This window comes from Palaemon carinicauda, chromosome 33 (genome assembly GCF_036898095.1).
Source record: "Palaemon carinicauda isolate YSFRI2023 chromosome 33, ASM3689809v2, whole genome shotgun sequence".
Taxonomy (NCBI): domain Eukaryota; kingdom Metazoa; phylum Arthropoda; class Malacostraca; order Decapoda; family Palaemonidae; genus Palaemon; species Palaemon carinicauda.
The window spans coordinates 40677566-40696377 of NC_090757.1; the positions used below are offsets into that span (position 1 = coordinate 40677566).

The window sequence follows — 18812 nt, forward strand, 5'->3', positions numbered from 1 at the left end:
ATCGTATGATCACATTCTCTTTTCGTGTTTTATTTCTTTCTGTGCTGAATTATATGTCATATGTAATGCAATGAACAATCAGTAAGAGCAGATATTACTAATTACAGTATTAATGGAATTACAGGTAACGAAATATCGTATTTGGGGTCTTCAGATATCGTGGTATTTTCGAAATTTCCGGAAAATCCGCGATATGTATATATATATGGGTTATGAAAAAAACCCGCGAAGTGGTGAATCCGCGATGGTCGAACCGCGAAGTAGCGAGGGTTCACTGTATATATATATATATATATATATATATATATATATATATATATATATATATATATATATATTTATATATACATACATATATATATATGTATATATATATATATATATATATTTATATATACATACATATATATATATATATATATATATATATATATATATATACACATATATCAGTATATATACAAAGAGATAAATACATATTTATATTTATATTTATATACGTACACTATTTATATATATATATATATATATATATATATATATATATATATATAAATAAATATATATATATATATATATATATATATATATATATATATATATATATATATATATCACAAAAGATAGATAGGTAGACAGATACTGCGTGAAGAAAAATGAATTCCCCCTTATTGACATACGAGGTAGAACAGCAACCACTCCCAGAACACACACTTACTATGCTCGAGTTTATTGTAACAACTGCTGCAACCCTCGGGCGATAAAGTAAACATAACATATGCTTCCAGACCGAAGGATCTTGTGGATTCCATCACACAGTTCAGAATATTTAACGTTTGCTGTGGTGCTATATAGAGCCCATTCCCTTCCAATGAATAAATAAAAGCGTGCATCCAGGAGTCAAATGCCATCAGATTTTCCAGCATAAAATGGAAATTCTGGCTTCCGGCTTTTGTTACCACAGTTACGGATTATAAATTATAAACTATATATTAATGTTATGTAAGGTTCTGCATCTAATTAATGATAGAGAAGGTTCTGTATGAAATTGATGGCACAGAAGGTTCTAAATCAAATAATATTATAAAGGGTTCTGTATGAAATTAATGGTGAAATCAATGATACAGAGGGTTCTGTAGAGGGTTCTGTATCAAGTCAATGATACAGAGGGTTCTGTATCAAGTTAATGGCACAGAGGGTTCTGAATCAAATTAATTGTACAGAGGGTTCTGTATCAAATTAATGGCACAGAAGGTTCTGTATCAAATTAATTGTAGAGAGGTTTCTGTATCAAATCAATGATACAGAGGGTTCTGTATCAAATTAATGGCACAAAGGGTTCTGTATCAAATTAATTGTACAGAAGGTTCTGTATCAAATTAATGGTACAGAATTTTCTGTATCAAATTAATGGCACAGACAATTCTGTATCAAATTCATTATACAAAAAGGTCTGTATCCAATTAATGGTACAGTGGGTTCTTTATCAAATTTATGGTACAAAAGGTTCTGTATCAAATTAATGGCACAGAGGGTTCGGTATCAAATTAATTTTGTACAGAAGGTTCTTTATCGAATTAATGGTACAAAGGGTTCTGTATCATATTAATTGTACAGAAGGTTCCATATCAAATTAATGGTACAGGGGGTTCTGTATGAAATTAATGGTAGAGGGGGTTCTGTACGAAATTAATGGTACAGAAGGTTCTGTATCAAACTAAGGGCACAGAGGGTTTGGTATCAAATTAGTTGTACAGAAGGTTCTGTATCGAATTAACGGCATAAAGGGTTCTGTATCATATTAATTGTACAGAAGGTTCTGTATCAAATTAATGGTACAGAAGGTTCTGTATCAAATTAATGGTACAGAAGGTTCTGTATCAAATTAATGGTACAGAAGGTTCTGTATCAAATTAATGGTACAGAAGGTTCTGTATCAAATTAATGGTACAGAAGGTTCTGTATCAAATTAATGGTACAGAAGGTTCTGTATCAAATTAATGGTACAGAAGGTTCTGTATCAAATTAATGGTACAGAAGGTTCTGTATCAAATTAATGGTACAGAAGGTTCTGTATCAAATTAATGGTACAGAAGGTTCTGTATCAAATTAATGGTACAGAAGGTTCTGTATCAAATTAATGGTACAGAAGGCTCTGTATCAAATTAATGGCACAGAAGGTTCTGTATCAAATTCATTGTACAGAAGGTTCAGTATCAAATTAATGCTACACAAGGTTCTGTATCAAATTAATAGTACATGAGGTTCTGCATCAAATTAATGTTACAAAACGTTCTGTATCGAATCAATGTTGCATAAGATATCAGTATTAAATTAATGTTAGAGGGTTCAATATCAAATTAGTGTTACAGAATGTTTAGTGTCAAATCAATATTACAGGGGGTCTGTATCAAAATGTTATAGAATGGGCTGCATCAGAATATTATTATATAAGGAACTGAAATTAGTGTTATATAGAGAGCTATATGAAATTATAAGTTACATTTTTCCTCACTGGGCTATTTTTCCCTGTTGGAGCCTTTGGGCTTATAGCATCCTGCTTTTTAAACTAGGGTTGTAGCTTAGCTGCTAATAATAATAATAATAATAATAATAATAATAATAGTAATAATAATAATAATAATAATAATAAAACAGTTGGAAATTATCTACCATTGACCATTAAATTTCCCTTTGGCTTCTCTTGCTCAACGCCAACTCCAGCCTGAAATGTCAAGGACAAAAATCCCTTTTCCTTTTGTTCAGTAAAACTGGGAAAAGATAATGTCCCTTGAGCTGATGCGCGACTTTAAATTTTTACCTTAATGCATTTCTTAATAGTTTGTGAATTATCGAAAGGCTTCGCTATTTCTCTGTGGAGTTCTGTCTCTAGCGTGGCGCAAGAGTCAGATTCAGATATAAATACCACTTGAGAAAATTCTTTTTTGAACCGTAAGACGTACATTTTTTTTTATACGCCAGTGGCCTGTACAGATCATTTTGATAAAAGACTGAATAATTAGATGAACAGAAAAAACATTAAGAGAATACAGTAAATAGTAAAAATATATATCAAATAGATACTTAATAGTATGCCTTTTCAATAGAGAGAATAGATAGAATAGAGAAAATAGTAATATATATATATATATATATATATATATATATATATATATATATATATATATATATATATATATACAGTATATATATATATATATATATATATATATATATATATATATATATATATATATATTACATATATATGTACATATATATATATATATATATATATATATATATATATATATATATATATAATAGACATTCAATAAAGAGAATAGAGAAAATACTAAAAAATTATATAAAACAGATATTCAACAATACGCCTTTTCCCTTATAATTGGGCATTTTTTGATAGCTCGTGTTTTCTAGTCCCACGCAGTGTGTTTTGGGATCTTGCTATACACTAGACAGCGAACCTGTATAGCTTTTCAACAGTCCTCTTAGTAGCGTATAAATAATTCACAGCTTAAGAGAACGATGCAAATCGAACCGTCTCTATAGAGAGATGCACGTCACCATATAAGCAAGGAAACAATCAAACTGGGATTGAATCTTAAAAAAAGGTAATAGGTTTTCCCTACAATTTCATCCATTGTTATTTGCCATTCAACTTCTTTTTTTCTCCCCGGCAGGATGAAAGTGTCCACGGTGAGGTCGAACTGTATCAAGTATCACCTTTCGACCCGGTTAAGTTGTCGATTAACCTTACGGTCCCAAGGGCAGACGCCGCGGCCTTCGGTATCGACAGCTTTGCAAGTGTTGACAGGTGAGAGAGAGAGAGAGAGAGAGAGAGAGAGAGAGAGAGAGAGAGAGAGAGAGAGATTGTATTAATAAATTAGGGGGGCAAGAAATGGTGTGTATCAGTATGTCAATTTGCTAATAGTTGTAGTACATTACTTTGAAATTCGTCAAAACAATAATAATAATGATTGGGATTGATTTCACCTTTTTTTATCCCATAAAGATAAGAGACATTTACGAAAGGATGCTTATTCCCAAATGGTTAAATGTGTCATTTAATAATGACAGTAGGATACTTTGCCTTTATGAAATATTTTTATGGGCTTTCGTCATTGAAAGCGAAAGCATGAATATACGCCTATAACAAACGATAATGGTATTATCTTCCTAGCAATATAAAGCATATTATAAACACATTTTCATATCTGTATTACCAAAACATTGTGATGTTTGGAACTCAAAATACTGTTTTGATATTTACTAATATAGATACAAAATATCTCCTATATATTAAAAATATTCGTAGTGATACCTTTCCCTTTTCTTCTAAAATGAATCAATAAATGAAATCTTAACACTACTATATACTTGACCTGCAATAACCACATACGAATTTCCTCCTATATAAAAACCTTTCTACACAATCATTTTTCTATTTTCCTTTACAATAAATATATAAATAAAACAATTCTTTTCATCTCCCTACAGCGAGTCATGTAGTGGTTTATCCAGGCGCTTCTACGAGCCATGGCCTGTCGACTTGGACCTTACACCTGCCCCACAGGAAGGAACGAAGGACCTGTATCCCGCTGGGGACCTCAGCGGAAAATTTGGAACGTTGGTAGATGTGGAAAGTGCGGCCGCAACCCTTACCGACCCAATGCTAATGTTATTTGGGGAATACAGTGTCATAGGTTCGTTTGTAAGCGATGATGTTTTGCTGGTTATGGTTTGAATGGAAATGGTGGCTGGGATTAATTGGTTTATTTACCATTGTAGATTGCCTGATGGGCCAGACATGGGCTCTTGCAATACTGCAGCACGGGAGGTTTATTAACTCGGCTAAGGTGGTTATGTTTTCACCAGGTTGTTTGTTTACCATTAGTCTAACTCAAAAGTTATGGGTGACTTTTGAAAAAAAATTTAATATGTCAAAAATGAGCCAACTTAAAGTGATGACATTGGTGGTGAACCGGCTCACCATCCGGATTAGGGATTGATAGAGGGAACTGAGCTGCCTTGGCGGAGGTCTGCGTTGTCAGTGCTTTTTTAACTTCTTTCCATAAAAAAAATGACATACAGCCACTCCTTGCGAACGGAATGATATGAGGGATTTTTTTAAATATAAAATAGAACATGATTACACTCCTTAGTGTGTTTCAGGGCACCTAATAAATGCTTTGAAAATATTTCATTTATAGGACCACGACCACTTGGATCATCTAAATTCAAAGTTTACACTACTCATTGTTAGATATAAGTTTCTGTTTTAAAGATGAAATAAAAATTTATCCCTCGTTCTGCAATAAGCAAAAATATATTTGAAGTTATCATGCCGTCACGGGAGGTTGTGTTTTGGTGACCATAATATCGCTGAGACGTTGGTTAACGATTCTTAAAATATAACAAACAAAATTAACATGTTAACTGTCAGGTCAGATTTTGAGGCTGTATAATTTGTTAATCGACCAAAATACTGTATAATTGATTTAAGTCTACTTTGAAAAAAAAAAAAAAATTATGTTAGTAATGTTCAAGTTAGATTAGCTTTAACAATCTTAGATAGGAAAATATTCACTTTTACCATATAGTGCAAAGGGTATTTCCAATTACTCCTAGAGTTCAATTTGCACATTGGATGGTTTAGATAGAATTATAGACCGACTGTGATTGTGTGTTGCGAGTGATCCATACTTTGACAAATCCTACGAGCACACACCAAAAAAAAAAAAAAAAAAAAAAAAAAAAAAAAAGATTGGTCACACGAATAAAATGAAAGGCTTCATTAGCAAACAATAAAAAAATAAATTTACTTACGACTAATGCATAATATTTACGATCTTTTTTCAGTTTATATTTATTTTTATGTACTGTGTATACCCACCTGTGTAATACCTGCCAGAGGATTTATTTGATAAACAATACGTATTAATAACAACTTCTAATAACAACAACCTCCATTCCAACAAAGTAAATAACAATTTAAAATATAACTGGTAAGAAATAAAAACACTAAAACACTTGGGAAAAAGGAAAAAATATTAAAATATTCTGATTAAAACAGTTAAAAAAACCGCAATTTTAATCGGATATTCTCAGTAAAGATAAACTGCTCCCAGCCGTATTTCAGCAAAATACAAGCGACCGTAATTTTTAGGCATAATTCGTTATTATCTTTTACGGGTTGGTGGTGGTAACATAACTCCTTTACGTCAATATATTCGTTTTTAAAACGGTAAAAATCCTGGAATAAATGTTGCCAGCTATTTACTGTCATTTTAATGCAACTTGTTAACAGTGCAGTGCATCTAATTATTGAACAACAATGTAAATTTAAGCTGATAAGGAACACAACCAATCAAAAGGGAAAAAAAAATTATAAAAATTTTCATATTAAAAACCAATCCACTTGATCTTTAAAAACACCCTGACGTGATCTCACCTTGCAAGGGCGTGGCGTGGGAGTCTACGACAGCGGGTGGCAGGTCATGGGCTGCGCAGATCTAGTCAGCGAAAGCCCCCAGGTCACAGCCTTGGCCGTCTTCTCAGGAGAAGATCCTGGCGATATCTCGGGCATCCTGCATCTCTCCCAATCCATAGACTCCATCTTCTCTGAAACACAGGTGTATTTGCATCTATATCGAACTGGTAAGTAAATGACAGGGGTGATATACGTTTCACGGTTGGTGTGCTTCGGCTGAGATTATCATCCTTGCGGGTGTGTGTATGTATGTGCGTGTGTGCTTGTTTTTTTGGTAAACTTGCATATGTGCATGCATACAATCCTCCAAAATACATATATGTATATATACACACTTTATACATTAAATATATATGCATGTATACATATATAAAAATATACATTATATATATATATATATGTATATATATATATATATATATATACACATATATATATATACACACATATATAATGAATATATAGAGATACTGCATACTTATGTATATATATATATATATATATATATATATATATATATATATATATATATACGCATATATATAATATATGTATGCATATATATATGATGTATACATAGTAGATACTGCATCCATATATATATATATATATATATATATATATATATATATCATTATATATAAACATATATATATAAATATATATATAATATATGTATACATATATATAATGTATATATAGTATATACAGCATCCATATATATATATATATATATATATATATATATATATATATATATATATATGTATATATATATATATATATATATGTATATATATATATATATATATATATATATAAACATTTATATACATATATATATACATATAAATATACATATATATAATGTATATATAGTAGATACTACATCCATATATATATATATATATATATATATATATATATATCCATATATATACATATATACAATATATATACATATACATATATATATATATATATATATATACATATGCATATATATGAATATATTTACATATAAATACATATACATATATATAATTATATAGATATTTATATAAATGTATATATATATATATATATATATATATATATATATATATTCATATAAAGATATATACACATATGTGTATATATAAATATAGATACATATGCATATATATATAAATATATATACATAGACATTATATATATTTATATATATATATATATATATATATATATATATACACAGTATACTCATATATATATACATATGCATACATATATATGAATATATATACATAGACATACATATATATATATATATATACATATATATATATATATATATATATATATATATATATATATATATATATATATATATGCTGCATATATATATATATATATATATATATATATATATATATGAATATATATACATAACCATATATATATATATATATATATATATATATATATATATATATGAATATATATACATAACCATATATATATATATATACTGTATATATATATATATATATATATATATATATATATATATATATATATATACCTATGAAGATATGTCTCAAAAAAGATTTTTACTCATAAAGATATGTATAGATTTCATAGACAAATGATTGCATAGAATTGATTTCATGGTAATGTTTAATTATCCAATATAAGACACAGACAACTCCCTTCATGAACTAAAATTTTATATGCAATTCAACAGCAAAACCTATGCCGATACTATAGATAAAAGAACCATTGTTCTTAACTCTGAAAATCTAAACTTTATCTTCGTTTTCAAAGCTGAAATTTAGGAAAATATGTACTTTTTAATCGTTAATAATTTTTCTCAGATTCATTACACATCATAAAGAAAACGCCAAAAACGACATTTATTATATATGTTCTTTTAATATGGAAAATTCATTTCAAAACTGAAAATATTTGCTTCAAAAATAAATTGCATCAAACCTACATTAGAAAAATTTTCAACAGGCAAACTTTAGATATTCCACTTTTGCTAACGATAAAAAGAACCCATCTTCCAATGACCTTACATAACCCTATTTTCCTGGTTGTGTCATATTTTTTTTTCAGAAGGAGAGGATACGAAAGGTCACCAATTCCACGTGCACGCCCGAGAAGTCGATAGGTCACGACAATGTGGTACGGCGGGAGGTCATTTCAACCCGTTCTCTATATTTTTGCAAGATAAGTAAGTATCTTTAACAGAATTAGTAATTTTCAATGGATTGGAAAAGTGTGTGTGTGTGTATATATATATATATATATATATATATATATATATATATATATATATATATATATATACATATATATATATATGTGTGTGTGTGTGTGTACATATATATGTGTATGTGTGTTATATAGATACATATATATTGTATGTGTATATATGCATAAATGTATGAGCGTTTTATATATACACGTACGCTTTCATGCGTGATTTGAGGGGTGTAGAATTTTCCAAAAGAAACTGTATAAATCTTCAATAAGTTCTATGCCTACCTTTAGGTATTGGTAGAAGAGAGACTTTTAGCAATGGTAAACAGCGCTTCTGAGAGAAACACACTCCAAAATCAAACCAATGTTCTCTAGTCATGGGTAGTGTCAAAGCCTCTGTACCATGGTCTTCCACTGTCTTGGGTTGGAGCTCTCTTGCTTGAGGGTGCGCTCGCGCACCCTGTTCTATCTTTTTTCTCTTTTTGTTTTGTTCCAAGTTTTTATAGTTTATATAGGAGATATTTCTTTTCATGTAACTGTTCTTAAAATATTTTATTTTTCTTCGTTTCCTTTTCTCTTTGGGCTACTTTCCCTGTTGGAGCCATGCGCTTCTAGCATTCTGCTTTTCAACTAGGGTTGTAGCTTACCAAGTAATAATAATAATAATAATAATAATAATAATAATAATAATAATAATAATAATAATAATATTGTCCCTCGTTACATGAGAATAGTTTTGCGTAGGTTCTAATCTAAATTTGTTCCTCAATGATCTAATTGGTCTGGTATGGATGTGAAAAGTAATAGCCGCCCCCCCCCCCCGCCTCTGTCAGATGAAAGAGATAAATATTGGAAGGAAATAAATAACCCCATGCAATATTTTCAAATTGTTTGTCATATTGAATATCTTAATGTAGCCAAACGATAGATTTAAAGTATATAGAAACGATTCATAACTAAATTATTCTTGATATTATTGATATTATTGATATTATTGATATTATTAATATTAATATTATTAATATTATTATTGATATCAATAGTATTAATACCATTGATATTGATATTGATATTATTATTATTATTATTATTATTATTATTATTATTATTATTATTATTATTATTACATGCTAAGCTATAACCCTAGTTTGAAAAGCAAAATGCAATAACCCCAAGGGCTCCAATATGGAAAAATAGCTCAGTGAAGAAAGGAAACAAGGAAATGTTGCATGAGAAAGAGATCTTCGTTGTTCTGTAATATTTTATAAACGAAACATGTCATAAAAGAAAAGAAAAATCTAAGTGGTATTAGTTCAACAGATGAAACGTTTAAGCGAAAGTTCAAGTGCGAAAAAAAGTTACTTTTTTTCGTTGCAAAATATCAGCATTGAGTGATGTAGATTTGTTTGTTCCAGCAATATGCAAATACATACTGGATTACCACTAATGGCCAAAGTAAATATATTGCGTAATGCAAATCAACTTTAATGGCAAGTGGTAAAAGATAAACGAATGAAGTGAGAACATTAAATGTCATTCATTTTATTGATATACTCTGAACTTGATATACAGTACAATTTCATTATTAAATATATTTTATTCAAAATTGACTGTTTATCAAAATTGTTTATCAATTTAAAATTATGATATATATAAAAAGTTAAAGATTCTGTTTCTAGACTGCGGGTTAAAGCAATGAACCCATAGAAAAATAAGTTAAAGATTCTGTTTCTATATTGCAAGTTAAAGAAATGACCACAAGAAAATAAGGAAATAAGTAGTGGACATTTAACAAAAAAATAAAAATAAATCACCAGCTATGTATGGGAGGATTTATACTGTAACAACAAAAATTTGTAATTTCCCATCAATTCCGAACATTATTTATACGAGATCTTTATATTACAAAAAAACTTTTTAAAATAGAAAACGAACCTTAAACAAAAATAGTATCTTTACAAGCCTCCTGGAAATGTTACAAATGAAGGGAGGGGGGAGGGTGTCAAGTAAGGTCAAACTGAGGAAGTTTGGTTCAGTATAGTTGGCATGAAATAAGAAAACTATCAATCAAGGTAAAGGTATAACGTAAGTACAGTATAAAGGTTGAAGAAACAAATGTTTATGTTACTGTATGCGAATGTGAAATGTTACCGTTTGCGTATGTGAAAGTTGAAGTTACCGTATGAAAAATGTTGATGTTACCCGTATGAGTATAAGAATTATTGATGTTATTGAATAAGTAAAGGATATGATGATATTATCAAATACATAAAGGTTGTACAGCTTATATGTAAATCCCACACCGTAATATACATTTCTCTAAGACAGTCTTTTGTACGGGTGAGCCATACACACAGCTTCATCTTCCACATTAACGATTACATATAAAAATTATTCTATTTCACTACTAATCCAACCGACAATAAATAAACATGAATTAATATAAAATAGATAATAAAATAATACTTTTATATAAGATAATTTCTAGCATATATATTTTGTATTAGGTTACCCAAAATTGGAGGAAAAAGAAGATTGCGACATCATGCTTCTAGAAACAAATTTCTTTTCGAGATGATGTCAAAAGAGACGTTGAGCTTGAGATGTTTTTGAGTATGTTGGGTATGTTCAAGCATTTTCGGATCTAGATGCCAAACGACTCAGCACCGAGGAAATCTTAAGTAGGCTTCGCACAGTCAAACTGTTTGTCAAACTCAGTATGAAAAATACGTTAAGTGGTGTTTGAACGTGTGAATGGGATATTTGGTGGTCAAACACGTTGGTCAAACGGTTTGAAGAAAGTCTGATCGAGCCTACTTCTGTGGGTGGAGCTTCAACGTGTGAATGGGATATTTGGTGGTCAAACACGTTGGTCAAACGGTTTGAAGAAAGTCTGATCGAGCCTAACTTCTGTGGGCGGAGCTTCATTCATCCACAAACCGTTTGCAAGTGAGAACAAGCGCCAAATATTAAACTCGCCTCAGTAGATCTATATGTTTCTTCGCCCATCTTCAAATAATTACGCCAGTTATCTGGCTATAACTCCAAATTAACAAGCAAGTTGGTATGTGAAAGTTTATCTCTTTTTAACAGCCAGTCATTCGTCAACTTTAATCTTTTTTCATCTTAGCGCCTCCGCTAAGCAATGGCAATCAAATCATCTTTGGCGAAAGGCCCATCTTTGTATCACAAACAGCAAGGATCACACTGCGTCGAGGACTGAGGTTTGGTTTCGTTTGGTTTGACTGTCTGACGCCTCTTAAAGTCGTTTGACAAGCAGGTTGGACAAACGGTTTGACTGTGTAAAAGCCCCTTTATGGTGCCCGTCTTGGATTGATTGGTGAAACATGGCACGTGCTAAGGTGTGCCAAATGTCCCGTGACAGATTATATTTTGTCAGCCACAACGAAGAGATAAGAGCCACCGGTCCCCAAATCGCACACAACACGTACAGAACAGTGAATCTTAATCATTTGGGGTCGTCATTTCTGATGGTTGCACACAGAACCCACAAGGGGTGCCAAATCCAAGACTTTGTCACCAGGGGTGCTAAACCCATGACTGAGGTAAAATTTCAAATTGATCTTTCAGGGAACACGATAGTGTAAAACCTTTTCCCGTAACTTGATTAGTTTAGGTGGGGATCGATTTGCTGCCATGCGAATGCTAGGCAAAACATGTTACCACTGTACTAGCCAGGAGTAATACCTGTAAAATTGTACTTATTCCTCAAGGTGTGGCTTGATGACGGTCCAAATATGTAGTGCTGAAACTTGCTTTATTTAATATAAATGTAGAAAAGTTACATTATAAGGCCCCCCCAAAAAGTATTTTTGTTGATCTATATTGCAATTCGTTTTCTTTTCATCAAGGAGTGCTTGCCAGCATCTAATGAAGTAGAAAAGCATGACATTGTTGTTAATGGGGATAAAGAAATAAATGACTATATGAAAGTATAGACATAGCAATGTATGTGAGCAATAGAGCAGTATCGCAATATGGCAAAGTGCACAGATCTTGTGGGATGTACGCGGTGCGTGATTCCGGTAAATCATCTAACTTTGTACTCAAGGCAATGCATCAAAGCAATGCTGGCTTCTATTTTAATCATGAGACATTTGGTGGAGTAAAATTTTGATGCAGGTAAGGGGGGAGAGGAAGGAGGTCCATTTAGTTAATGGATGAAATTGATTCAGAAACTTTTCTTATTCTCAAAAACGTTAAAAGCTATCAACTTCTTCCAGTAAATTTTAAAGATGTAAATCCGTGCTTCGGTACATGTTTTTGTAGCCTATATTGTATTTTCTTTTTCATTATTTGGATATAAGTAATCTACGTAGGCTATCCCTATCTCATGTTATCCTGTTACATCCAGATAAAAAATGAGAACTCAATAAAAATTAAATATTTAATGCACTGAATCTAGTTAAAAAAAAAAAACTGACATTACATTAGCTCATAGCGAGATGATTGACACGACTCGAAACTTCTCTTCGAAGTTTTTCATTTTACCATTTTTTTTTTCTGTAATGACACTTAGAAATGAAGCTGGGCTTCCTTATGAATATAATAATTTTATGTATAATGAAACGTTTAAAAATTTGTCACAATTTTTTTTAGGAAATGAATTTCTCTTAAAAACTGTATTATAACATACCATAAGAAACTGGTCCATTTGAGTGGTTTACTATTATTATTATTATTAGCATATCATTATCATTGTCATTATCATTATTATTATTATTATTATTATTATTATTACTATTATTATTAATCATCATCATCATCAACGGGCCAACAAGGAAAGCAACCCAATAAGAAAAAGAAATGAGTTACTAGCAAACAAACTATATATATATATATATATATATATATATATATATATATATATATATATATATATATATATATATATATATATATATTTGTATATATATTTATATTATGTATATAAATATGTAGAGATTGATATTAAATATATATATATATATATATATATATATATATATATATATATATATATATATATATATATATATATATATATATGATATAAAATAATAAAAATATCTATAAATTTGTATATATACAAATATATATACATATATATACATTTATATATACATATATATATATATATATATATATATATATATTATATATATATATATATATATATATATATATATATATATATATATATATATATATATATATATATATTTATATATATACATATATATCATTCGTAATTAGTCAGTTGTAGAGAATAAAAATTTTAGATAATTTCAGATCAGTAACATTAAAATAAATCGATCATATATAACCTATAAAGCGAGATTCTTAAAATAATACTTGTTTTAAATGATGGAAATAAATCTTAATTTCCCTTCATCATCTTCACAGTCAATTACAGGTCTAAGGTGTACAAAATGTGATAAATACGTCCTTTCCACAGACTTTACAAATCAATTGAACATACCAGATTCAAGGATTCAGTACCAATTATGGTGATATGAGAATATAATACACCTATATAGAGGGGCATGAAAGCTGAAATGTTTATGGCCTTCTCCATTTTATTCTAGACAGAAATTCAACACCAGATTACCGAACGAAGCTCAAGAGGTAGGCGACCTTTCAAACAAATGGGGAGCCGTGACAATTCCTGGTCCAGTTACTTCGTAAGTAGTCGACTTTTTTATTTTACTCAATCGTTACTCAAAAGGCTACGCATGCAAAGAGTACTTTGTTTATGTTGAGGTGTGGAAACGGTTTACACAAAAGTAATTTAGATAGATACAAGACACAGAGAGAGAGAGAGAGAGAGAGAGAGAGAGAGAGAGAGAGAGAGAGAGAGAGAGAGAGAGAGAGAGAGAGAGAGAGAGAGAGAGAGAGTACATTATTTATATTGAGGTGTGAAAATGGTTTACACAAAAGTAATTCAGATAAATACAAGACACGGGGAGAGAGAGAGAGAGAGAGAGAGAGAGAGAGAGAGAGAGAGAGAGAGAGAGAGAGAGAGAGAGAGTACTTTATTTATGTTGAAGTGTGAAAATCGTTTACACTAAAGTAATTCAGAGAGTACTGTATTTACAATGAGGTATGAAAAGGGGTTACACAAAAGTAATTCAGATAAATTAATGACACGAGAGAGAGAGAGAGAGAGAGAGAGAGAGAGAGAGAGAGAGAGAGAGAGAGAGAGAGAGAGAGAAAATCAAAACTAAGTTATGTAGTTATAGAATGTAAAATGTTAATTAATGAAGTAACACAAACAAAAGTAAATGCCTACCCTAATTTTGTTCTATGCAATCACTGAAATTAAAAATCATTAAATAAATAATGATGAACTACTAAAAGATACCATAGAAATTCTAAGGGTAAAGCCCCCCAAAAAGTTACCAATAGAACTCTTTAAAGCGAAGCTATGAAATATTCATAAATGCAATCAATAAAATAAACGATTCCCATGTAAACAGCTTAAAGGTAATCCGGTAAAATAAAAGATAATTATTGAATTAATTCCCATGGAATAAAACCCGTACTCCTTTATTGTGGAAGTTAAAAACCCAGAAAAAGAAAGTACAAGAGCTATTACCTAATGATATTTTTCATCTCTCAAAATTTGTTATTCATAGATTCAACTTTTTTATGACCTCATTTTCTTTTTTCAACATGAGCAAAAGTCTTATGTAAACAGAAAACGGCGGAAAAAATCATTTGCGACTTTATATATTCTATTTTACATTACACTAGGTCGACAAGTAAAAGAATTAGTAACTCATAAAATTGTCACTGCATAAAATGAGGCGGATATGATTTTTAATGACTTCCACAGGGACAGACTACTGCTGAATCAGATGCAGCCTTAACTAGAGGGACACACTGTAGAGCGCATGCTTCCGCCACTACAAGCAGCCTTGTTTTGCTCTTAACTTCACTTTGTACCTGTACTTCGATGCATGTTCTACAGAATTTAATGATTTCCCCTTGGGTCGTACCACTTATGTTCACCAAATTTCGTTTAAATTGGTTCAGTAGTTTTGGCGTAATGTTTGTTCACAAACAAACAAAATTTGCCATTTATTCAACATTGTAGATATTTTAAAAGTATTGTTGCGTACCTGTACTTTTCATATATTTCATCCTTGGGTCTAACCCAACATGATTATCGAGTTTGATCAAAATCGGCACAGTAGTTTTCGTGTAAAGTTGCTCACAAACAAACAAACAGACAAGGGTGAATACATATATTAAAGCGAAGGCAACATATAGATAAAACTTCTTTTCCTATCTTATCTATCTACCGCATATGATGATCTCAAACAGTAATATAGTTAAACCTAAAGGATTTTGCTAAAAAAAATTCTCTCTCTCTCTCTCTCTCTCTCTCTCTCTCTCTCTCTCTCTCTCTCTCTCTCTCTCTCTCTCTCTTTTAAATTCATGACGGTGTGAAGTATTTCTACCAAGTAGGATGACTATTGACAACAAATAGATATCCATTGACGATTATTCATATGAACAAATAACTATCGAGGTGTTACAAATCACATAAAAATACTTGGAATATATAAAGAACTAAGCACGCGCACTACACACACACTAAAGGTACCCTGACACTTGCACGAATTTGTGGCACGCATTGTCACGACTCGAGTCGTGAACTGGCGTGAACTCGTTGTGAACCTGTCGTGACATCGTGGCATGTCGTGACGAGAATTTTGAAATGTTCAAAATTTTGGTCACAACAAAAGCTCGTGAACGCGGCGTGAATTATGCGCGAACTGTTCGTGAACTCGTCGGGACGATGCGGGAAGTGCGCAAACTATGCTAAAACTATGCATGAACTCGTTGTGAATTCGTCGTGCCAATTCGTGTCAATGTCGACAGGTGAGCTGTGATTCTGAGGTAATTTTTTTTCTTTTTTTTTATTTTCCAGTTCTTGCCACAAAATGTCACGACTTGCCACGACAAATTCGTGGCAAAAAGTCGTGCAAGTGTCAGCCTGGCATAAGGGTACCCTGACACTTGCACGACTTTTTGCCACGAATTTGTCGTGGCAATTCGTGACATTTTGTGGCACGAACTGGAAGATGAAAAAAAAAAAAAATTACCTCAATCACAGCTGCCCTGTCCACATTGACACGAACTGCCACGACGAGTTCACGACGAGTTCACGCATAGTTTGCGCATAGTTTGCGCGCTTCCCGCATCGTCCCGACGAGTTCACGAACAGTTCGGGCATAGTTCACGAAAAGTTCGGGCATAGTTCACGACCCGGTTACGAAATTTTGTCGTGACCAGAATTTTGAACATTTCAAAATTTTTGTCACAACATGCCACGATGTCATAACGGGTTTACGAACACTTCACGCCAGTTCACGGCGAGTTCACGCCAGTTCACGACTCGAGTCGTGACAATGCGTGCCATAAATTCCTGCAAGTGTCAGCCTGGCTATATATCCATATATATACATATATATATATACATATATATATATATATATATATATATATATATATATATACATTATATATATTATATATATATATATATATATATATTATATATATATATTATGTAAATATATATATATAATATGTAAATATATATATATATATATATATATACATATATATGATGAGAATACTGTACAGTTTATAAAGCTACTGATTAATACAGACTTGGTAAGAGGAATCTACATAGATTATCTTCTGAAGCAGCCCTCTCATTTGCTTAATTTGTTAAAAGGGCTTGGAACAAAAACCCATATTATATCTCAGCAAAATGAAGACTGTGTGTGTGTGTGTGTGAGTGTGTGTGTGTGTGTGTGTGTGTGTGTGTGTGTCAATTAAGAAGAAATGCTGACCTGTCAATAATGATAACTTTGGGGATATTAAGTAAGTTTTAAATCTTCATATCATATGTCTACCTATTTATAACCAATTGTTAATTTCCCCCCCCCCCCTTCCCGCCATTTTCAGGAGGACAGACCTATCAGCAGGAAGATACTTTTGGACGGACGAATCCTTGCCGCTACTCGGAGAAGGATCTGTTCTCAATAAGGCCGTTGTGATTCACGCATCTGACGGAGGATCGGAAAGGGTGGCGTGTGCAAACATCGTCATGGAGGATATTGGACGATAACTTTAATCCTTTAATCAGTGCATCCTATTTAGTTCCTAGAGTTCATTTATTCAGTGATAGATTATCATAGATGATCAATGATCAAAGTAAAATCGATGGGATAAAACCTGCTGGGTAACTGATTATGTCAGCTTGGATGCTGACATTCTGCCTTCAATAATCACTGCTTATATACTTCAGTGTTCTTTAAATTCTTTAGGACTGTTCAAGTATCTTAAAATTGCTTAAATGTTTCATATATTATCTAATATCATGATATGCTTACATTCGCTAGAAGTGTAGAAATATTCCAAGACAGTTGTAATGATTTCACAATGTTATTAACTTGACTGTTAAAACTATTGTTTAAGTATTCATGACTGTTTAAATACTTGCAATGGAGAGAAACGATACTCAATAATTAAGCAGGTAGGATTCTTGAGATATTGGTTAAATTTGACCTTGGAAAATTTTATAAAGGTGACTGAAATATATGATAATGGTGACCTTGAAATATTGGATGTAGGTGACCATGAAATATTTGATAAAGGTGGACTTTAAATACTGAATAAAGGTGACCTTGAAAAATCCAATTACCTATTAGAAAATGTGGCAATGAGGTACTGAATAGTTACTGGAATATTTATTGCAATGTATGCAGTGAGGCTAGTTTATAAAAAAAGAATCCCCGGATGACATATAATAGCTTTTAAGTAGAGAGATTACGAAACTAACAAAGACAGTCCAAATGCAAATAACACCATTAACTTTCCAATAGGGTTAATTAATAAAAATATAAACTTTAAATAAACCTAATAAATGGAATTCCACAAAGTATAGCGTTTTAAGCCGAATAGTATTCAAAGTCACCTGAAATCTAGAAAATAATTAGTCATTTAATTGCATAAAACTACCTGCGACTCTCGT

At 31.1% G+C, this 18812-nt stretch overlaps 1 protein-coding gene across 1 annotated transcript in view; it reads left to right on the top strand.

Annotated features, from left to right (window-relative positions):
- Positions 1 to 18340, top strand: part of LOC137626159 (uncharacterized) — a 55406-nt gene extending 37066 nt beyond the window's left edge. The window contains 6 exon segments of the mRNA XM_068357236.1: positions 3702 to 3835; positions 4519 to 4724; positions 6481 to 6678; positions 8612 to 8729; positions 14347 to 14442; positions 17744 to 18340. Of these exon segments, the coding sequence (XP_068213337.1) occupies positions 3702 to 3835; positions 4519 to 4724; positions 6481 to 6678; positions 8612 to 8729; positions 14347 to 14442; positions 17744 to 17906 (915 nt within the window). The 3' untranslated portion in view covers positions 17907 to 18340.
- Positions 18341 to 18812: the final 472 nt, after the last annotated feature.